Consider the following 23,646-nt stretch of genomic DNA (forward strand, 5'->3'; position numbering starts at 1 on the left):
CTTATTTAAGTTAAAAAAAATAATTTAAATAATATTTTATAAGAATTGTATTATGGTATAGAAAATCTGTATTTAAATAAATACAAGGTACTTAATTATATTGTTTTATTGTTTAATAGATTTCTTAGAATATTCAAAATTCAAAATTCATTTATTTTAAGTAGGCCTAATATAAGCACTTTTGAAACGTCAAGTCTGTCTGTTTGTAGTGATTCTACCACCGGTTCGGAAGGCAGATTCTATCGAGAAGAAGCCGGCAAGAAACTCAGCAGTTGCTCTTTTCCAACATCAACAATTTACATTTTGCATTTTAACATTCATTTTTCTATCTTGTGAGAGCTGAAAGCGGAGCCGGATGCTTCCAAGCAACCTTGTCATTAAAAAAATCATCAATTGTATAGTAACCTCGCTGTAATAAATAATAATCAATCACATAATTCTCAACCGATTATTTGATCATGAGCAAGAAATATTGAACAGAGATCGTGAAGATTAAAAAAGAGCCTATAAAATGCTGGAAAAAAGAAGTTTGCAGTCTAAGTTTCAACCAATAAATCAACTCGCATATATTGAGCTGTCGCTAAAAGTTTGTGTTCATAAACACGATGTGAATTGATCATATTATTTTTCAGAGTAACCATGTTATACATACGCGCGACATCAAATATAATCAGTTATATCAAATATTATTAAAACATCACCCTTGAAGCGGTAAAAACTTGATAAAACTAAATAAGTATTTCATATGTATTATATTTTCATATGTATTTATTTATACTCATTTATTTTATAGTAACATATTAAATCAATGCTCAGCGGAATCACTTGTAAACTTATTTCATACTCCTAAGCATTGAATCGAGATGATAAGAAAAGAGAGAGTATAATATTTCTTCTGTTTATTTTGTAAATGAAAATAAAAATGAACAATACTTACTATTTCTGACAACTTACAAATAAATATTTATGTTTACTTATGTAGAAAGAAAGAAAATGGGTTTATTTGGGTATTAATTCTAATTCTAAAACAAATAAGTAAAATTCAAGCAATCAATTCTTAGAAAAACACCCACAAACAATGTTGGTCTCCAAGTAGTTTATTTAATTAGATTTTCTTCACCTATAGATGGATCAAAGGTGTGGTACTGACATCTGATATTTTATTGATTTGTTAAAAATATAATAATACTTATCTTCATCAAAATGTAAAGTTAATAGTACTAGAATGTATTTTAAATTACTATATCTACTTTCTTATTAATAATAAGTAAGTAGCAGGCTAGAAGTAAATATCTTAATAAAAAAGAAACATTTGCTATTTTGTTACTTACGCAGGATATTAACTTAAAGGACATCAGCGTTTATTTAATTTAAATTACTTATAATTAACACAGGTATGAGAAGTTTATCTCTACATAGTAGGTAGGTAGATAGGTAGGTAGATACTTAGTATGTTTAAGAATTAAAAATCTACCACAATTTATGAGCGTCTGATACGAACTTTCACAATTCACAAATCTACTAATAAATAATTATAAATTAAGACATTAAAAAGCCGTAAATATGCACAAAATTTATTTTGTGGCTTAAAATTTTACGCCGTTTACACAATGATTGTAAAAAATTACGACTCCAAATGCATATTAAATTTACGTCACAAGTTTCACAATCTCACAAAAATTTTGTTAGATAATGGTGTCAATTCCTTTGTATATAAACCTCTTAGCAATGGCGTGCGTACAGGGTATGCACAAGGTATGCACTAAGCGGGCAGATGATGATGAAATGAAAAAGTTCACCAGTACGAGTTATTAAAAACTGAAGGATAGGCATTGTAAGAGTTATAAAAAGCCTAAACTTTTGATTTTATAGCTCGTACTGGAGATTTTCTTTACTTTATATCATCTGAATACCCTATGCATACCCTCTATGCACACCACTGCCTATTAGCTAAACTCAATTATTGTAAAGTCAAGTTTTATAATGCTATCCTCTTCCACTGGAAATTTTGTAAAAAGGATAGCAGTTCTTATAGACCTGGAAATGTTGATTAGTTTAGCTTTGTACAGAATTGCCACCACGTTCCAATTGAATATTTTAGCCAATAATGGAATAGTGTCAGTCGGTTAAAATGTTTTGAGATCGTCACATAATCGCTGGCATACTACACTGATAAAGATTTTCCTCAGATTTTTCCTCTTAAGTGTTGTGTGATAATATGTTACATTCACATATCTTTACCGACCCATTCCGAGTCCTTTCCGACATCGTACTGTTTTCTCCAATCATTTCCGACAAAATTATTTCGGAAAATCTTAACATCATCCTTCCCCGTGATCTGTTTTAGCCAATCTGAACTGATTTGGTAGTTTGCATCTAACGACTCTGGACCATGAATATTAAAATCATTGCTTTCTACAGCTGCGAACTTTTCGGGAAATTTATCTCTAAACTTGTCAAAATCTCCTTCAACTACAAATTCAGATGGGCTATCGGCGAGTGGTTCATATTTGTCATTAAGATAACCGTTATTTAGATAAATTACTTTCTTCTCATATTTATCATTGAAAGCGTTGTTTCTGAGAAGAGTGAACACAGCGCCTGTTAGGGCCATGTTGTTAAGCATTCCAGCTCCGATAGTCATCATTTTCAACGTTGGCAATAAGAAGGGCAAGACCGCGGACATTAAGAGACCAGGCAATAATATAAATGGCACCAATTCATAGAAATATTTTTCAAACTTTTTCATACTGCTTCTCCCCGTCGCAATGTCACCTGAAATTAAGTAAGTGTCCAATTTAACGTAAGTTTTTAGTACTTCAAATAGCGTGTTTAATTTTCGCATTAGGAATAATTACGTAACGTATTTTCTGAGAAAGTTTATATGAGTATTTTGCGTGTACCTACTTTTAAAAAGTATTGATTAACAAAGAATACTTAATAGATATTCGTTACAACATGCGATTCGTTTTTTATCGCATTCCAATACACTAATTATTACTGCTTTGACATTGTAATTTTTTTTTAAACACGAATAGTAATTAATTATGTTTATTTAAACATGCGACTACTAAGGACTAAATTAGAGTTAAACAGAATGCAGGTTTTCATTGCAATTGAATCTAGGCGACAAGAATGGCGTAAAAAAATGCGATACCGAACTTGTCATACGACACCGAATACTTTGGGTACTGCACATTGTCAGTAAACATCATTAGGACCCAGGTAATCATTTTATCATTTTAGGGGGCAATGGATAAAGTTTTGTTATCAAACCCTAGATGTCCTAGAATTACCGACAAAACTCGCAACTAGTTGCTAAGCTAGAATAGCGAAAGGCAATGTACATAGCTTGGAGACCGATAGACCTGCCTCCAAGGAGCTGGTGGCCACAACTCGCTCCTAAAAAAAAGTTGATCCCACTGGGCGGTTAGACAACATTAAGCAAGTTAAGGAAGTCACTTCCTAATTCCTACAAAATACTCATTTTAGAGAGCAGGGAAGGTACTTTAGTTAATTACACTGTTAATTATACCGCTGACCACCTTTTCGCAGTGGTCTGCACGTCCTCATTGATACTTTTAAAATTTCTGAATTTTCTCGAGATTGTTCTTTTGAAAATCTTCGACTGTGGCTAGTTATCACTTATTATATTTATTACTTATCATACCGAAACATTTAGAACTACGATTGCTGAACACTTAAGATATGAATAAAGTAACCAATTTCTGATGATCAAAGGGATTATAAGACATTATAAGATTCGTTGTATTTAAGAACTTACTACTACTTTAAAAGTCAACAAATGGAAAAATAAAAAGTAAATAATACTTGAAAAGAGTATCTACGGAAACGAATTAATTATCAATGAAATGACGAGGGACTGCAGAAAAATTTCCAGCACTACGAAAATTTAACTTATTTTATACACAAAGATTTACTACACAAACCTTTTAAGACATCAACGTTTAACGATCCGTTTCCAGTTACTCCCAATTGTAGACTATACTCTTGATTCAAATGTAGTTTAAGTGCACGTCGTTGAAGAAGCCTCTCTGTTGCATCACAAAGCTTTTCGTAAAGTGTATCATCGGATACATTGTAGAAACGTTGCCATGGAAACCGCTCACTGTTTAATGGTTCATGCACGTCTGCTTCCAAAGATCTTTCGGCCCGCCAAGCTCCGTATGCGCCCATACAGTTCGAAAGGCCTAGATTCTTGACGCACGGCACAAGACGGCTTAAATTTTCATTTATTCCATTCGCGAAATTTGGGCTGTTTTCGCGCGAACGCGTATTTTGCGCGTGAATAAAACATGGCCAGGCCGCAAAAAATAGAATGGCAGCGCTTGCGCGCATAGCTGCAGGTTGACTGAGTTGATGTTGGCGTTCACTTTAAGCCCACTGTGGTAGGGACGTATCGTAATTAAACATTATCAATGCTAGATCAATATATAGAGTTAAAGTGCTATAAATATTTCTATGACTGCTCGCACGCAATTCAAAAAGCTTTTCCGGTTTCATGCTATTGTAAATTGTTATGTTATCTGAGCTGTAGTTAAATTTACACGTGATAAAAGGTACATCATCATTCCTTACTATTCTGACTCGACTGTCTTTGTATTTAACGAAATTGTCAAGGAATATATGTAAATACTTAGTAAATTTGGTTCGTTAATCATGTTATTAAATTAAAAAGAGAAGCAGCGAAGTGAAAGTATATAAATATGTAGAGGATTTTATAAATATGAAAAAGAAACAAACTCTAAGCGACGGCTGCAGTATGAAAGTACCTATTTAATGTTAGTTATTATAACTGCATCACTTTTAAATGCATGCTGATGGTTAAAATTAATTAAAACTTAAAAGTCTATTATTAATTGTAGCCACTTATAATATGTGTCTCGCTGTTAATTATTCGTAGTAATAAGTTGTAGTAGATAGCAGACTAAGTCATAATATTCCGACTTTGGGGTAGTTTTCTAATAATACAAATTGAGAGTTTTGACCCACCAAACTGCTCCAATGTGGATCGGCGGGCTATATACATTATTAAAAATAATACATAATAATACGTATAACAAATATGTAACTCTCTGTTTCCGTTTGCTGTAGAAACCATGGAGTCATATAGTCTAAATGCAAGAAAAAATCTTGCGAGACATTACACCGCGGTTGATTGCCTTATCTAGTGGCATGAAGGCTAGCTAATTTTTTGAGCAAAGAATCAGCCTGGCGGTTCAGCGCGGAAATGCAGCCAGTATTCTTGGCACGGGGCACCACTCCACGCGGACATGACCAGTAATTAGTTTAGTTATAAGCTTTATTGTATTATTATCAATAAAAAAACCAAAGTTAATAAATTTAAAGTAGGCCTCCTTATATGCACTTTTGAAACGTCTGTGTTTTAGTGACTATACCAACGGTTCGGAAGGCAGATCCTCCCAAAAATGATCCGGCAATAAACAAGAGAGTTGCTTTTTTCCTACATCATTATATGATTCAACAATAGTTTAGTACTTAGAGCGTTTTGTGACAGGGCTCGAACAGAAAGTACTACTGGCAAGAAGTATTGCTATGTTCCAGTCTTAAGAGTCATAGTTGCCTGTGCACGGTAGCTTCCTTTGGTTAGAAAAAGATTAGTTTAGGACGTAATTATTTAGTTAGATACTTTATTATTATTTTAAGGTTGAAAAAATTTAAGTTAAAATTTTTATCAGTCATAAAGTATCGTAATTTCTGAATCGATTACTAATAAATATATAATTGAAATACAGCTCCGATATCTGGCAACATCTAGGTTCTATTTTGTTGATTGGCGGATTTGCAAAATAATTTAGTCAACAAATCAATAATTTATTGAGTTTTTAATAGTAGGGTAAAAGAAATGTTGATAACAAACAAATAAACATAAATAAATCCGACATTTTTTTTTGGATTAAATGTAAATGTGACACGCCGCCAAATCCTAGGCCTGTCAATGACCTTTTATTGCAATGCCCCGGCGGGGTGTCATGTCTCTTATGTATGTACATGAAGCAATTAATAAACAATAAACAATAAACAATAAACAATAAACAACAAACAACAAACAACAAACATCAAACAATAAACAATACTCTGGCACCATTCTTCCACAGAACAGCGAGACTAGACGCCGTGAAAGGTGACGTCCTTAGGTGTTTGACGAAGCGCTTTTCATCTACGTTTCTGGTACGGACTACTAGAGTTTGGAACGCTCTTCCAGCTTCGGTGTTTCCTGATTCAACTTTAATGCTTTCAAGGCAAGAGTGAATAGGCAATTTCTAAGCAAGCGCGCCCCAACTTAGACCGCATCATTGATTTACATCAGGTATGATAGTTGTCAAGCGCAAGTCTATCAAGTAAAAAAATAAAAAAATAAAAAGGTATAATTAGAAATTATAGGAGGAAATTGTCCTCTTTGTGTATTGTTAATTTATCTATACTTTAAAATACCATCTTATGTTAAAATACTATCTCTTAGATTTCAACTATGGAAAAAGCATAACTTAATAAAGCGCAAGGAGGGGTTCTAGAGATTATTAATAAATTATTTTTATTTTGACTACAAGTTGACTGCATTCTCAATCCAAGATGGTAGTAGGCTAGGCTAACCTGTTAGAGAATGTCGAAGCCGCCCACGAGACCATACCAGAGAAAATTCTGAAGTTATAAATTCCTGAATGTCCCCTGCCGGGAATCGAACCCGGAACCTTCAGCTTAAAGCACAGCGCTTACCACTGCGCCAAGGAGGTCGTCAAAATAAACCAATAAATAAATACTATTTAAGCAAGCAAGGTTAAGAGATCTTTTGACAGTACTATATTTAGAGAGCTACGCCGTAAAAGCTTAAATACTTACCAGTAGGTAATCCTTTCGCAAAAGAGTCCTTGGATTACAAATACATCTACTCAGATATGCATGACCTCCCTTGCGCAGTTGTAAGCGCTCTGTTCTTATGTGTGGCCTTCTGGGTTCGATTCCCCGCAGGAGAAACGTAGGAATTTATAATATCTGGTCTAGTCTATAGGTAGGCTTCGTCAGTGGTTAATTACCACCCTACCGACAAAGACGTGCTGCCAGATGATTTAGCGTTCCGGTACGATGCCAAGTAGAGACCAATAATGGGTATGGTATAATATAATTGCCATATGCTATAACAAATCAGCCCGTTACCATATTAGGTTGCATCTGACACCTGAGACCAGGTGTAATTGCAGTAACGGACCAATCTGTAACAAAGATTTAAAAAAATCACGGTTTTTAGTGCTCGCGAATCGTATTTCTTAAAAACTGAGACTGAAAACCTTAATGCAACTGATTTTTCAATAACTTTGCCTAGATTTTTTGATGGCACAAGAAAGATTTTCAGTAGAAGAATCTACTATTTATCATAAACATTATTCTCAACCTATTACTGGCCTTAGCACTTGTCTCTCAGAAAGTCAGAATGAGAAGGATTTAGACCGTGGTCCATCACGCAGGCGCAGTCCGGATTGGTTGACTTCACACCCCTTTGAGAACATTATATAGAGCTCTCAGGCATGCAGGTTTCCCCACAATATTTTCCTTCACCATTATATCAAGTGATATTGGAATGCTTAAAAACCCCACAATTCCGAATGATTAGAGGTGCACACACTACTATCTATTTGACACAAACACGCATATATACCCTGTACTTTTATTAGTAACTTTTTTGAATTATACCGATTATAAGTTAGAAATAAATAGACAATAGAATCTTAATAAAGTTCAAACTTATTATTTAAAGTAATGATGGTCGAATTTTGACCACTGCGGAACCACTAGCTTTAAATAAACTTACATCAAAAAGAAACAAACAATTCTGGCAATTTCAAAATATTGGGCGAAAGTTTGGACTGCATTCCATGTCTGCAGGAAATGGCCTGTATTATTGCCAAATGCATGGCATTTGCATAGGTTCGGTCACGGACAACCGACCAACGCGCCCGTGTCGTCGCCCCCATAGTTTCACCAAGCGATACGTGATGTGATTCTTGATACGACCGCATTTAATTATACCTCACGTACGCGTAATTGTAATTTCCCTAAACATTTCTGAACGTCAGTCAATGCAAGAAATGAAAAAAAAACTAAATTACCACTTGGCGACATACTATTATTATGAAAGTCGAGACGTGTGTATTATTAAAGATATGGTAAACGAGATTGAGAACATCTCTTTTACATTATCAATAAATAATAACGTGAGTCTGTTTGCTTATTACAAGAAATGAATGAATGAATGAATACACACTTTTATTGTATCCTACAGAGAAATGCAGGATCATTTAAAAATAGTAAAAGAATAGTTTACACAATATGGCGGCTCAGTGATCTCTTCAACATAGTACTTTGTAAAACATAGCTCAAGGAGAGAGATAGGTTATGAATATATTTATTTATTTATAAATATATTTACATATATAACTACTAATATATAAATATTATCCGTTCGTTACATAATATTTTCTGCTCAACCACCGAATAACTAAATACTGGTTCTTATTTAGAAAAAAACACGTATAGTTGTGGATAAAACAATCCACTCGCTCTAACTCTTGGTTTGCGTTCTGTGTTCTCATAGAATATTTAATTGCATATAATTATGTTAAGCTTCTATTACATGGAATGTGAATATGTGTTACGTTACTACACCTGCAGTTAAAGATATTATAATTTGTTACGAAGAGAAAATAAAGCTGTGGTAAATGATGATTTAAGAAAATAATGGACGGAAATGAAATAACGTGGGATATTAAACATGCGCAAAGGCAAAACGCTATTTTAGGATTCTGTTCTCAAAGATTACCAAAACGAGTCTTTACCGTCCACCTGTTTGTCAGCGGTATCTCGTGAACCGTCAAGGTTGCGGGATAAAATTTGTAAAAGTTTCACGAATTACTAGTGCCGCTATTACTACAAAGAATAATTAAAAAAAAGATTGAAAATTAAAGGGAGGGGGGTAAAAAACACCTGTTTTTGAGTGTTCTCTATCGATTATTATAAAGGTTATATTAAATAGTGATTAATAGTGCACCTTGGTAAGGAACCCTTCGTGTGCAAGTCCAATTCGACCGTAGCTGGTTAATTGAAGCTGTTTGGTCGATCGTATCGTAAAATTCGAATAATGAACTTCAAAACGAGTTTATATTGACATACTTTAATAAACAAAATACCGAAATTTAAAAATAGAATCACATTATAACACTTTTTCTTCGACAATACCATTTCATAATTTAATTATTTTTTCATTACGATACAGTACATTGAAGCAGTTAATACTACTTACCTTGAGAAGATTCCATTACTTACTTTTCTAAAGGAGCGCTGAGGGAACGCTTATAATCGGAGCGCGCCATTTTTAAAGCATCACTAATAGTTTTATACCTATCTTATTTTATTTAGGTAGGTACTAGTTACATTAACATCGCCTTAATCATTAGGCATTCGATTAAAGCGATGCCTGAGTTTAGTGAAAACGGGCATAAGACTTTTTAGGGAGCGTCACGAAGCTTAGCGCTTTGACGAAGGTGTTCAGTATTTTATACATTTCACTTTTTCCATTTTCACACACATTATGCTGCTGCTTTCCTTTGTAATTCGTAAGCACTTGAATGAGATATCATCTCGTGGAATCGCACAATTCTATTTAATATGAATGTGCATGAACTTTACAAGCCAGTTTATTCAACACTAACCTAACCTAAGATAGGTAATGAGATTATTATTACAATTATTAAGTTCGACACAGAAAAAAAAATATTCTTGACCATATTTTTTTTTATTTCATAATATTTTGGGGTGAAGTAAAAATTATAATACATGTACGTACTTACTTTTGTTGTGTTTAATTTCATTGAGGCAATTAATTTTTTTGAAAAATAAAGGAAATTGCAAAGTTGACGAAGTAGCGTTGTCGCGTCTTAACCGTTTGGCGACATGTTCTACCAATAAGATGGTAACTAGCCGTAGTCGAAGCCTTCTCCGAAGGATAGACTATAAAAGCTATTAGCTTGACCTCCTAATTACGCGCTTTCAGCGAAAGCCAATGCTCTAGAGCTTTGTTCAAAACAAAATAATGTTTTTTACAGAGCCAATGCCAATGTTTGAAAAAGGAATAAATGTTTTTAAGTTTCATATAAGTTGATGTTTCTTTATATTACCACAGCTTCTAATTATGCCTAAACAGATTTTCATGAATGAGGAATCATTCCATCATCTTCAGTGGCACTCAGTGTTATTTTTTTGAAATACAATTGCAAATGGAGCCACACGGCTCCATTTGCAAATTTGAAATTTCTGTGTAGAACACAGTCGTTTTTTTTTTTACATAGGTTCTTTTTTTAAATGATGTTAATATGGAAAGCAAGTTGATGATAAGATTGTTATTCTTCTATGTCCATATCAATAAAATAGTTTTAGGCCACTATGGCTGCTCATTAATTCTAACTAATTATACTTCTAAACGGCTAGCGTACGTAGACAATCGTCACTTTCACCTACGCGGTACCTATGTCGATAGGGATCGGAGGAAGTAATCGATGTCCAAGGGGAGTGTATGCCCGTTAGTGATTCGGCGTTAGTCCTTAACTGGCGGTCAATATCTGGGTCGATATATCAACCGCACGATCACGTTGTCCTGCACTTTCTTTTCGATGTTTGGTTTTGCCGACAATTGTCTTCCATAGGAGACTTTATATCCTGGCAATCGATCATAATGGCACCAGTCAATCTCGAGCAGGCAACCTGCGATCATCAATTTTCGGTGCTTTACCTTTAGTCGCCAAAATGTGCAGAATGTTTGGAGTGTTGTCCTTGGCCTATGTGGCTATCTTCATGTTGACGGTGGTACACTGTAAGGAAGTATCCAGCTCGGGACTTGTGGATTTTCTAAATAAAGGTAAGACTTGGTACGGAAGATATTAGATTTGGTACTTACCGACATTATTTTTGGGAACACTGAATGCTACTGAACCTTTTTTTATTTTTTATTTTTCCACTACAAGTTAGCCCTTGACTGCAATTTCGCCTGGTGGTAAGTGATGATTCAGTCTAAGATGTTAGCGGGTTAACCTGTGAGGGAGTATGGTAGACGGAAAACTAATTAATCTTTGCAATCGTGTATTTGTAAGTACGAGGCGAGAAAATGACCCTTACTGGCCTCAGCAGTAAGGGACCTAGAGTCAGCATTTACCATAAGATCAAAGGCTTTGCAGTACCTATTTTATACTGTGTCAATATCGTAAAGCTAAAGAATTTATTTTGTAATTAATTGCACTAATTTAAGACTCAATACCCGACCTATTTGATTTATTTCAAAATTTGTTTTTGTTAGACAGCCTATTTATTAAGGGAGGTTATTATATACTGTGTATAACATCACGCTTTGACCCGTAATAGGGTAACATACCTGGAACAAAATACCGCTCAAAACATTATTTATTACTTTATGATCTGCTTAAAAATCCTGATATCCCACAATCCTATATAGGATAAGAAAAAGTTACCCCTAAAGTTAAAGTAAGTTTTTTAAGGATATGACGGACAAACAAACAAACGACACACATGTACTTAAATGGTCAAAAATCGGAATGTCATCCAAGTAAAATTGCTTATTCAGTTATTATGTTGAATAGGGTTACTACAAAATTATCTTTTAAATTTTCCGAGAAAACACACGGGAATCTTAATTACCCTATTACTTGGAAAATAGCTGGATTTTCTTTTGTTTATTCTAATGCAGACAGTAATAACAGGCATATTTGGTTCGTTGCGTGCTAATCAAGAAATTTAAATTACTCCGTTCAGTCAACGATATCGGTACAGTACGCTTTTATAAAGAGACAAGTTAATTGACATATTTGTTGATATGTTACGCTTTATTTACAAACAGGCTTTATATAAAGTACCTACTACAAAAATAGATTTGGATTTAGAATTTCTTAACATGAGTGTGAGATGTAGGTAATAACTGGTTTCCCTCAGTACGTCAGTCGTCACTACTGGATAAGTAATCTCCAGTAGGTGCAGGGCTTTTCACGTTGAAACTTAATTGGGTTGTTAGATGTAGTGCTTCTAATTGAGTAGATATGTAGGGTAATGGATGCCTGCCATTACACAAATTGAAAATATGGCAGGCGCTGCCCTTCCCCACACATTCATAACTACAAAAGTTTCAACTCAAAACATTTTTTTTTCGCCAAGTCTGTGCATATATATCTGTATTCTATTTGTATCAGCTTTTTTTGTAAGAACCTACTCTGCATTTACCCGTTGATTTGTCGCACATTCGAATACTTCTGGTAGAAATCTTAAGACAGTCAAAATAAGGACAACTTTTGCTTGTTTTGTGTCGTGCTAAAGTGCCGGCTAGTTTTGCTGGTGCCAACATACTCGTAAACGTTTAGGCACGATGCCTCGAGTTGACTATAACAAGTTTTAGATTCTTCAATTTCAGAGCGTATACGCCCGGCCACTCAGTGACCATAGAGTCCTTGGTGCTCACTACTCCCAAGAGTATATGATATGAGTCGAGGAAACAATAATACATTTGTTTATGGACTGTCCTCAGCATGATTGGTCCTCAGCATGACAGTCCGGGAAGAAGTGTAGCACGAAATATCGATGATTGTGGGATTCGGTCCCAGTAATATTGAGCGAAGCTACTACTAAAAACGCACACTTAACATTTTTCTTAAAAGTCACCAACATGCTTATTGAAATGAATAAATAGGTTAATACCTATGTATTTGATTATGTATGCCATTTCTGTATTAGTTATCTATGCACCGACACACAGAAACTACTCTATCGTGATACATAGGATACGTTTGAGTTCTTAGTGAATTCGAGTACCTATTGTGTAGGGGTTTTAAGCGGGCAAAACCGTACAATACCGATGTACGGCTTACGTCGATGTACGTTCTTAAATATTATGTTATTATTTCGGTCGTTTCATTTAGAAACTTGAAATTGTGATGCTTTTCAGTTTTTATAAATTATTTTGCGTAGACGGCTCAAGTTACGTTCGAGTTTAAAAACCTTAGAAATTAAAATTCTCGAAAGAACTTAATTAAAGTTTGACCGAACGGAGTTGAATATTAATATTATGAGTACGTATTTAAAATGTACTGCCAGGCAAGCGTTAACTATCTAGTTAGTTAGATGGAATTTAAATTTAAACTGAAATCGGACCTTCTGCAGCTGCATCGTGGATAAAATAAAGAGCTTTTTAATTTGATAAAGTGTAATTGGTATTTTCCATTACAATCTAGAAGAAAAAAATTGCATTGCAGTTGTACGCCCTTTCCCCTGACGTAAAGTCTTGTTTAAGACTGCAATTAAAGAAAATTTAATATAAAATGGGATTTCCCTGTTTGGACTAATAAATAGGCTATTAATTTATAAATATTTATCACTAGCTGTTCCCCAAGATTTTACCCTATAGTCAAGGGGTCGTAACCAAATGTTATATTTTAGCATATGATGTTTCTCATAGACTTAAGTTCTCTAGAACGCTTAGAACGATTATTATCAGAACGAGTTAATTAACAGAAAGACGTGCGAATAAAGGCGCCATCGCACACTCTTCGCTCTATGCTATCTATCTATGCGTTTGAATACCATGTTGTAAGGATTAATATTCTATGCTTAAATAAAAAAAACGTGTGTGTACTTATGTACACGCGTCAGAAGTTATACTTTTTTGGTGTAAATAGATGAAAATCGTTTCATAAATTTTATTTTTCGCCTTATTCTACGTTTGTAGAAAAAGCGACACTTACAATAGAAAAAAGGTATTGTTAGATTTATTGAAAGTCAACTACTAGTTGCTAGCTAGCTAACCTCGTAGTGTAGGTTTTTTGTGAGGGTGTGCGCGCGCATCGTAAAAATTTACTCTTACCATTTTTCCCTAACGCGCCAAAAGAAGTATATAACTTCAAAAAGACAATTGAAAATCACCTTTTAACTTTTAAATTATTGTGGCAACATTTGTTAAAACAAATTTATGGCTCAGCGGATTGTTATTAGACGTTCTTAATGCAATGTAAACCCTGCGCTGCGTCTGACATTTTGGTAGGAATACACAATATTGTTTCCTTGTTTTCACACAATACTTTATGATGTATTACATTCTATGGTTAACGTACATAATTTGTAATTTGCAGATAGCAGTATGGGTCGTACGTTTGGACACAACGCTCTGAAACGTCTCTCATTCATCTTCCTTCCGGTGATGTTCACACTGGGCGTCATCTCCACTCTCTTGATGTCACTAGCTGTGATCTCCGTGAAAAACCTCGCGATAGGCGTTGTTCTCCTGATTGTAGCCGTTAGCCAAGTAATTATTACTCATTTATATACTAATCTAGTGCGGTGATAGCCCAATGGGCGGGGGGCCGAGTTCAAATCTATGTGCGTTTTAGGCAATTAAAATGTCACTTGCTTCAACGGTGAAGGAAAACATCGTGTGGAAACCTGCATGCGTACCTGAGAGTTCTCGATAATGTGCTCAAAGGTGTGTGGAGTCCACCAATCCGAACTGGGCCAGCGTTGTGGAATACGGCTTTAACCCTTTCTTATTGTGGGAGGAGACCCGCAGGGTGCTTACGCATCTCGCGACAGGTTTGCGACAGGCGTAAATCTTACAATCACTGCTGTCAAACGACACTTTTCCATACAATAAATAAACAAAAGTCACGTTTGACAGCAGTGATTGAAAGATTTACGCCTGTCGCAAACCTTTCGCGAGATACGTAATCACCCTGCCGTGCTCTTTAGTGGGCCGGCCATGGGTTGTTAATGATAATATACTAATCAGCACCAAAAATATCTACTGAAGTCCTACCGCCATGCCTATTTCTGCCGCAAAGTAGCATCGCATTGTTCAGGTCTGAAGCGAGTGATTGTCGGTGTAATTGCAAGCATATGAGGCTTAACACCTATACCTCAGGTTGATAGATACTGTCCCGGCACTTTGGATGTTTTTTGCTCAAAACTTTGCTGTGATGCTCTGGGTTTTTTTTTCATTACATTACAAGTTAGCGTTTGTCTGCAATCTGGTGATAAGTGTTGATGCAGTCTAAGATAGTAGCGAGCTAACCTATTAGTGAGTGTGGCAGTTTCATTTACCATACCCCTAAACGGTTTCTACGCGACATCGTACCGGAACGCTAAATCGCTTAGCGGCACGTCTTTGTCGGTAGGGTTGTAACTAGCTACGGCCACAGCACTCCCACCAGACAGAAAAAGCCTTTTCAAGAGATTTCGATGCGTATGATGCGTAAACGGAAAACGACGGAAGTATGAAGGAATTGTTCCCCTTTAAAAGTTCTAAAAACATTCCATGACAGCATATGACTGTCTTCAATGGTTAACTCATATGCGGACGAAGTAGCGAGGGACCGCTAGTCAATAAAATAAAATAATAGGTACACAACAAATATAGATATCTACCGATTTAATTTTATAATATATATATTTTTTAGTATATAATAATTTATTTTATTCAAAGGATAATATAATAATTATAATTATTCCAAAGCATAAAACCGTGACAAAATTTAGTTTCATACTTCATACAAAATATTCTGGCTTTCACGGTGTAGCCTTTCTAACACGCACTTTTACTTTTAATTGCTCGAGATTGCAAACTTGCTACTTAAGTATCTTGGAAAAATACTAATATACATAACACAGGGCATTCCTATGTTTAGAGACTTTGAGAGAAACAGAATTCGAACAGATTCAGATTTCTTTTTATCGAGCAAAGTTTTCTTTGAGAAATTTTTGTTCTTGAACATTTAATGAGATACACACGTTTATATATTCCTAAATTGCCTGTCGACGAACTATTTAGTTATTTCGATAGATACTTGCTTTTACGGTGAAGTAAAGCATTGTGTGGACACTTGTATTCCTGATAGTTCTCCATAACGCTCTCAAAAGGGTGTTAAGTGTACCAATTCGCACTTGGCCAGCGTGGTGGACTTAGGTCACACTTCTCACTCAGAGAGGAGACCCGTGCCTTATAGTGGGGCCCTAAAGTCATGTTCATTATGTTATGTTCTCATATTCTAAAACTTTCATATTTTATTATGTTTCAAGGCTGTTTCGAGGCTGTTTTCTGCGGCTGCCGCACCTGCACCGTTAGTGTTCCACCCACGTGCTGAACTCCTGCCCGCACCTGCAGTACCTGCTCCATGGCCCCCAACGGGCCCTCTCCTATCACCATGGGCCAGATCCGATAACGATGCGACTATATCTGACTAAGTCCTCTGATTTTTCAAATAATCATTCATAAGATAGAAGTCAGATTTAGGATAAATTATTTATTAGAAGAAATCAAGGACTATCCAGTGTTAAAGATTCAGGTCACCACCTAAAAGAATACGTACATAACCTTAACTTAGAAGTAAAATAATTGCACAGCACCTGCGGAATCTTGATGTTTGCATCGAATTACTAAATTATCTTCCTAGACAACCCTACACTCTGTGGCACTCTGTGTTTAAATTTTTACCTAGTTCAGGTTATGAAAGGCTTCTAGAAGTTAGTAATATAAGACGCAATGTTTAAAAGGACCTGGTTAAGCTTTAAAAATGAATTCCGATGTGCATGACCAGGTTTTTTTAGAAAAACACAATATTATATGCAAAAATAAAAATGAGAGTGTGAACAGAAATTCAGACAGTTTCCGATGTACGCGATTTGTGTATTTATTATAAGTATCCATTTATTAGGGGATATTAAGATAGTGAATTTCACGCGAAAAATCGATTAGCGTACTAAAAGGTACAGTCCAGTCCTAAAATGATTGTTGTTTTAATTCCCGTCTTATGCTGAAATGAACTAACTGAAACCAGTGTCATTTATAAAGTAAACTGAATCGGCCATAATGCTAAAAATCTTTGAATCTTCGTCTGTTTATCGCGAACTACATTTCGTGGAAGATAGACGACGATAAACCTCCGTAGTATATAAGGTTATTTATTTTGTGAACAAATTAAATTAAAATAATGAAACATTCTTGGTTATTTTTACCACCTTTATAGAGATTAGATTTCCTAAACGATAGCTAACCCGTAGGTACATAAATTGGAGGAACAAGGAACTGGGTTAGTGGAACCCCCACAAGACGGTCGGATTAAATATAAGGAGTCACTGGATACAAACAGTAGAAGACCGTACCGTGTAAAAATCTCTGCAAAAGACCTGTGCCCAGCAGTGGACGTCCGTAGTTTGAGATAATGACGATAAGATTTCCTTATTCTTTAACGACCTCCGTGGCGCAGCGATGTATGCTGTGGTATTGTAAGCAGAGGAATGTAGGAATTATAGTTTCTGAATTTTCTCTGGTCTTCGGCTGTAGCTAGTAACTTACCGACAAAAAGACGTGCTGCGAAGCGATGCTGCCTTCCAGTACGGTGACGCGTACGATTAGGGGTGTGGGTTTAATATATCTGCAATACACCTTAAGAAGTTAGCTCGTTAACAACTTAGACTGTATCATCGCTTATCACCAGGTGAGATTGCAGTGAAGGGCTAACTTTTAGTAGAATAAAAGACAACAACTCTCTTTATATCGGTATACTCTCTTATACTTAGAGAGTCACATATTTGTTCCGTTTACCGTGGGGCCATGTAGTCTCAGTGCAAACCGCTGTTTATTGCCTCATCTGGTGACAGAAGGGCGGGCTCATTTTTTGCGCAAAGAATCAGCCTGGATGTTCAGCACGGAAATGCAGCTAGCATTCTTGGCACCACTCCCACACGGGCATGACCTTTACAGTAATCAGATTAGTAACAAGTTCTCAATTTAAAAAAAATATTAATATGAATGAAGAGAAGATAAAATAAAATAAATATTTGACTACGACAATACACAAATCGCCATCTAGCCCCAAAGTAAGCCTAGCTTGTGTTATGAGTACTAAGATGACTGATGAATAATATACATAAATACTTGTAAAATAAAAATAAATACCTCCGGGTATTTATTTCACGGAAAAACATTCAAGTTCATCACACAAATATTATCCAGTTGTGGGAATCGAACCCACAGTCTTGAAAGCAGGGTCGCTGTCCACTGCGCTAATCGGCCGGCAAAAAAATTTATATTTAAAAAGAGAAAATTCCTATGTAGGTAACTGGAAAAGGAAGACAAATGTTACTAATGATTGAACTATACGGTCTGTTAAGTTTCCGGTATCGCTGTTTTTTTTACAAACAACAACGGAAACGACTAGGGGTCAAAAAAAAATTGAAATAAAGAAATCTCGGCTAAATATTTTCTTACGTTGAATTCGAAAGTGTTTTTATGTTTGATATATATCGGTTCAGCCATATGAGGATTATCATGTTGTTTTTTATGTGAATATCTTTTTGAGTTCTCAAGATTAGATTCAAGATCGTTTGACAGCTGGTGTAGAGATTATACTCATACAATAATAATTGATACTTTGGCTAGTCTAATGTATAATGTCTTGTCTTGCATCATAACACAAAGAAAGATTAATAATGCCAACTTTAGGGTGACATAAGACAGGATCGGTCTTAAAAAATATGCTTAAACTAAGCAACAAGTTGTTTGTCTTCAAGTTTCAAGAAAATATTATGAAAATTTTGAAACGTAAAGTATGTTTGTGTGTACTAACTCTATCACCTAAGTGAATCTAGTTAATATGATGAAGTTTTTATTGCAAGTGTTTTTAAATAGTAAAAGTATAACTTCCAATACTAATAAAAAAAAAAAAATTCTCTCAGAGTCGAATAGAGCGCGGGCGTATATTGGGCAACCGTCACAAAAAAGACATCAATGAATAATATTTTATTCATGACAGACCAAAGGAAAATTTTCCATTAAATTTTGATTCAGACGCGCATAGTAAATAACTTTCACATCAGTTAAATTGGACGTCTGTTTTCTAATCACGGCAATATTGAAAAAAGAAATAAAAATAATATGAAATTATACTGGTTACTTGTCTATTGTATTAATATTATCTATTGTGTATTGTTCCGTGCTGTTGTCCACCAACCCGCATTGTAGCTGTATGGTGGGTCTGTGGATCGCACAGCTTTCTTCTATGAGAAAAGAGGACAGTTCTCGTCGGCATGGCATTTTCACATAATATTTATTTTCACGTCCAGTTATGTATCAGAGCGTACGGGTGGAAATGTCCAAATAATAGGGGTAAACTCGATTCAATTCAAATGCAAATCCAACATTCATTTATTTCAAATAGGCCTATTTTATAGGCACTTTTGAAACGTCAAACTAAAAAGCTGTTTAAGTTGATTTTATTATTTTATTAACTGATTTTCCGTTTCTATTCAACCGTTCACAGTTCCTATCTCCTTAACGCAGATAACAAAATTATCCTTAAGATTAAATTGAATCAGCTATAGCGGTACATCTTTATTATTTGTTGATTTGTTACCTGCCTCTTTGGTTTAGTGGTGAGCATGCTCATCTACAGACTACGAGACCCTGTAGTCGATTCCCGGGTGCCACCAAGAATATTTAAGTACGTATTGTCTTTTTCTGTCAACTAGCTCGGAGTTACGAAATTGGCGTTCCATTTTCAGTCCACCAACTGACGTTCGTGTTCTCGCATAACTTAAATAGGGCCAACTCATTCGAATATACTGTTTTGTTGGCTTAAATTCGGCATTGCTAAGTTTGTTTTGAAACTGCCACATCGAATGACGTTATACTAGTAGAACTGTTTTCACTAACAGTTTCACAAAATTCAAAAGAATAATCATAACAATTGGTTCACATTTGGCAGATATAAGAAGCAGGTAACATACCCCAAATAAATCAAAAACGCTAATCGATAACCTCCTTCTCGTTAAAAGTAGAAAAACAACATGGCAATTTTGTAACAACACTGGAGAAAACCTGCACGATATCAGATAGCGGTCAATAGATACAAACTTCACTAGCCACAGGTTTCTAACCAGTTTAAAACTAGTTCCCAGAGAACAAAATTCCCTATAATAATACGGCTCTGCCCTTTAATAATTCCCTCTGGGCTATTCATCAGTTTATTCTAGGCATTAGTCAGTTTAGAATATTTATTTTTAACAGATTTCCATAAATACCCATTCCATGTACCTAAATAAATCCTTACTAATATTATAAATGCGAAAGTGTCTGTCCTTCAACTTGATTTTTAGCAAAAATTTAGTTAAGGGAGTAACAGAGGTTACTTTTTATCCAAGGAAAACAAACGGGATTTGTGATAAACGGCAATAAACGCGGGCAACAGCTAGTAATTTAGAAACTAAATTGACATGTAGTCTAAAGAAATGTTCTCGTTTTCCAGGGGATACAATGTAAAAAGACAGTACTACTTTAATAGGTGGTACCAATCATGTTGAAAATAGTTCTATTAACAAAACTAAATGGACACATCTTAAAATAATCCTCTTTTCCAGGGGGGTGTTATAGTTTGATTACCTAAGAGATGCGTGTACAACAGAATAATTATGTTAAACCATCAATTGAAGTAGTGCTGTTTTAAGTTAAAATCTCTTAATGGCACGTATACCAGTTAATTTAGAGATTTGAGTACAACATGATTGGCATCATGGTTTGAATCTCGTATGGTAAAAAAACGTTAACGGCGCAATTAAAAATTTGTAACGTTAGTAACAACTACCATGGAAAACGCCATTTGCATTCTTAAAAACTAGTTTATTTTCTAGTATCAGCCGTCTGCGGAAAAATATTCAATATTTTTTATTTTTAAATAAGCTTTTCTTTAAGAAACTGTCTAGTGTCTGGTGTTTAGCCTATGTCTTGTTCATTCTATGTTCAACTACAGAAGGCCCTGGGTTCGATACCTGGGTATAGTTAAATGGTATTTAGTTAAGTTGTTGTGTGTTAAAGATTCTAAGTACAAGTACCAGTCATGAGTTCGGAGATTGTATCCGTACCAGGAGCACTTTACTATCAGTAACATAACAGAAATTTGGATTGTATTGGATTGGTTTCGCATTTTTTTTCATTGGAAAAGTACTTAACGCTTTATTGTTCCCGTCCCTTGGCAATTCAGGAATTTAAAAATATTTAAAAACAGTCTCTTATAGAAATGCAACGTTGTGCGATTATTCAATTTTTCTTTTAATAATTTTTAGGTTATGCTACCCTAGAAATATTTTCTGCTATAATATTAGGCTGAGAATGAAAATTAAGTGATAATTATTGACTGCGAGTAGGCAGTTATGCGCATTATGTCTAAATCTAACTTGACGCTGATGAGTGATAACACAGTATCAAAGTAAAATGTAATGTAAAGAGAAAGGGCAGGTGCTTTGAGCGTGGTTCTAGATTCGCGCCCGGTTCTGTACAGTATGTTTGGAACCGGAATAGCATCAAGAATTGAAAATGAAATCTTATAGTTCATAATTAAAAGAATAAAGCTAATACATTTTAAGTGCCATTGCACTTGAGTCTGATGCGATAGGGAACTTTTTTTTATACCAATAGTATGTTTGCCCTGCACTGCAATCTCTGCGGGTAAGTAATTATGACAGAAAGAAAGAAAGAAACATTTATTTTTTACATTGCGCCACACATTACAATATTCACAACACCACATATGTTATGTGTGGCACAACCTAGAAAAAAGGTGCCAGCTCAGCATTGTGCTGCATGCGCCAGTGGGAGCATACAGCGCTGATTTTCAGTTGGCACCTTGTACCAGGTAACACCACGGAAATACGTAGCCATCCACTGACCACATTTTAAGCTTAGTTTAAAAAAAAAACTAACTAAATAAATCCACAACTATAATAATAATAAATTAAAGTAACATATATTTATATAAACTTGAAAATAAAAACGTACATATATCATTATCTTATTAAGATATACAGTGTAATATAATAGTAAAAAAATTCTGAAAAAGACTGTCTCTAGAGAAAAGATGACTCCGCCACATGTTCTTGGAATTCCACCTGTTTGGCCAATAAATATTGTTTAATTTGGTTCTTAAATCCAAACTTACTTTTAAAGTTCTTGATTGGCGGAGGAATATTATTCCAACACTTCGTGGCGGAGTACGTGAACGAGCCCCTAAACGCAGCAGTACGATGAAGTGGGATGCGAAGCTGGTTTCGACTGCTTTGAAGCTTCCTTTCATCGTCACTAACCCAATTCAGTTTATTTATTAAATACAAAGGCTTACCTTGCTTTATTACGCCATTGAGAAGACCTGCAAGATGCAACTTCCTTCTAGAACCCATTTTTAACAAGTGATGATTGTTTAAGAAAGGAGTTACATGGGTTCTAGGAGGTATGTCGAAACAAAACCTCGCACATGCATTCTGCACTCTCTGGATGAGACGCTTCGTACGGCACAGCAATCGAGGACCGAACACAACATCCGCATAGTTTAGTTTACCAAAGCCTCTACTAGCTGAAAGCGCACTTCTACTGAAAGATACTGACGGACCTTGTAGAGGATCTTTAGTCTGTAGAAAAAATTGCGAACTACTTCTGCTAAGTGTTCCTCGAACCTCAAATCTGCATCCATGAGCAATCCCAAATTACGAGCTTTGCAGACTCTCTCTATGGCGCGGCCCTCAATATCTATACTAACACCGGAATGAAGCTTATATAGTTGCTTTGCAGAACCGAATAGTATATACTTCGACTTTGATGGATTAAGTACAAGAGAGTTACGGTCTGACCAAGCCCCTATTCGGCCCAAGTCTGCATTAACAAAGCGAACAGCGTCATCGAGGTTTTCTGCCTTGAAATGGTAGTAGAGTTATGCAGTCTAAGATGGTATCGGGTCTAACATGTTATGGTTATGAAAGGTTTACGCCATGACATTGTGAACGGTTTTTTTTGACATCGTACCGCAACGCTCAATGGCTTAGCGCTACGTCTTTATCGTAGTGGTAACTAGCCACAGCTAAAGATTCCCACCAGATCAGGCCAGAGAAAATTTTGAACCTCCCACTTGTAAAACCACAGCCCGAGAGAGGTCTACAGAATTCAAAAATTACCATGAGAGATAGGATCCGAACCTTTAGTACAACGAGTCTGAGATAAAAAGGAATTAATCCGAAGTGGTCCAAAAATATATCAACTGACAAGTGGCGGTTATTACGCCAACAAAAATATTTCCAAGAACAGTCGAGGTTGGTCGTCAGTCAGGTGATTGCCGTAAACATATGCTTAATCCAACACAAAACGCCTGTCTTCGAGTATGAAGACTCCTCATAACGTGGGATAGGGGCAAGAAGACGTCGAGTATACAATTTGGAAATTCTGGAGCCCCATACGTGCGGAGGGTTGCCACCGAGGGGTTTTAGAGGTTAAGAATCCCTCATTTACAAGGTTCTTTCCGAACACTTATTACCAATTTTTACCTCTGAGCCTACCGTATGATATCATGAATTTATTCGCCAAAAATTGGGTTGCCTTCATTAAATAAGTTTTAAGTACCTACTTACAAGTTGCATAGTTATTAATACCTACCTAATTTAAAAAAAAAACTACTCTGCTCCCTTAACTACAACATTCGCAGTGGTAAAATCTCTTGGTAACCCTTTACAACTTAAAAATAAATAACTTTG

At 35.5% G+C, this 23,646-nt stretch overlaps 2 protein-coding genes across 2 annotated transcripts; one reads left to right on the forward strand and one right to left on the reverse strand.

Annotated features, from left to right (window-relative positions):
* Positions 1-1,992: 1,992 nt before the first annotated feature.
* Positions 1,993-4,359, reverse strand: LOC120627578. The gene is made up of 2 exons (XM_039895585.1): positions 3,951-4,359; positions 1,993-2,775 (listed from the first exon to the last, which is right to left on the reverse strand). The coding sequence occupies exons 1-2, from the start codon at positions 4,357-4,359 to the stop codon at positions 2,228-2,230; spliced, it is 957 nt and encodes a 318-aa protein (XP_039751519.1). The 3' UTR covers positions 1,993-2,227.
* Positions 4,360-10,836: 6,477 nt separating this feature from the next.
* LOC120627686 lies at positions 10,837-16,320 on the forward strand. The gene is made up of 3 exons (XM_039895710.1): positions 10,837-10,948; positions 14,217-14,389; positions 16,156-16,320. Exons 1-3 carry the CDS (start codon positions 10,837-10,839, stop codon positions 16,318-16,320), a joined length of 450 nt encoding a protein of 149 aa, XP_039751644.1.
* The last annotated feature ends 7,326 nt before the right edge of the window (positions 16,321-23,646 follow it).

This window comes from Pararge aegeria, chromosome 11 (assembly GCF_905163445.1).
Source record: "Pararge aegeria chromosome 11, ilParAegt1.1, whole genome shotgun sequence".
NCBI lineage: Eukaryota > Metazoa > Arthropoda > Insecta > Lepidoptera > Nymphalidae > Pararge > Pararge aegeria.

What these genes read in the sequence shown, in the direction of transcription:
- LOC120627578 (XM_039895585.1), bottom strand. Translation starts at nt 4,359, where the DNA reads ATGCGCGCAAGCGCTGCCATTCTATTTTTTGCGGCCTGGCCATGTTTT. An exon ending in AAACGTTGATGTCTTAAAAG is followed by an intron (nt 2,776 to 3,950) that starts GTTTGTGTAGTA and finishes ACTTAATTTCAG; the next exon opens with GTGACATTGCGACGGGGAGA.
- LOC120627686 (XM_039895710.1), top strand. Translation starts at nt 10,837, where the DNA reads ATGTGCAGAATGTTTGGAGTGTTGTCCTTGGCCTATGTGGCTATCTTC. An exon ending in TGTGGATTTTCTAAATAAAG is followed by an intron (nt 10,949 to 14,216) that starts GTAAGACTTGGT and finishes TGTAATTTGCAG; the next exon opens with ATAGCAGTATGGGTCGTACG. An exon ending in TGATTGTAGCCGTTAGCCAA is followed by an intron (nt 14,390 to 16,155) that starts GTAATTATTACT and finishes TTATGTTTCAAG; the next exon opens with GCTGTTTCGAGGCTGTTTTC.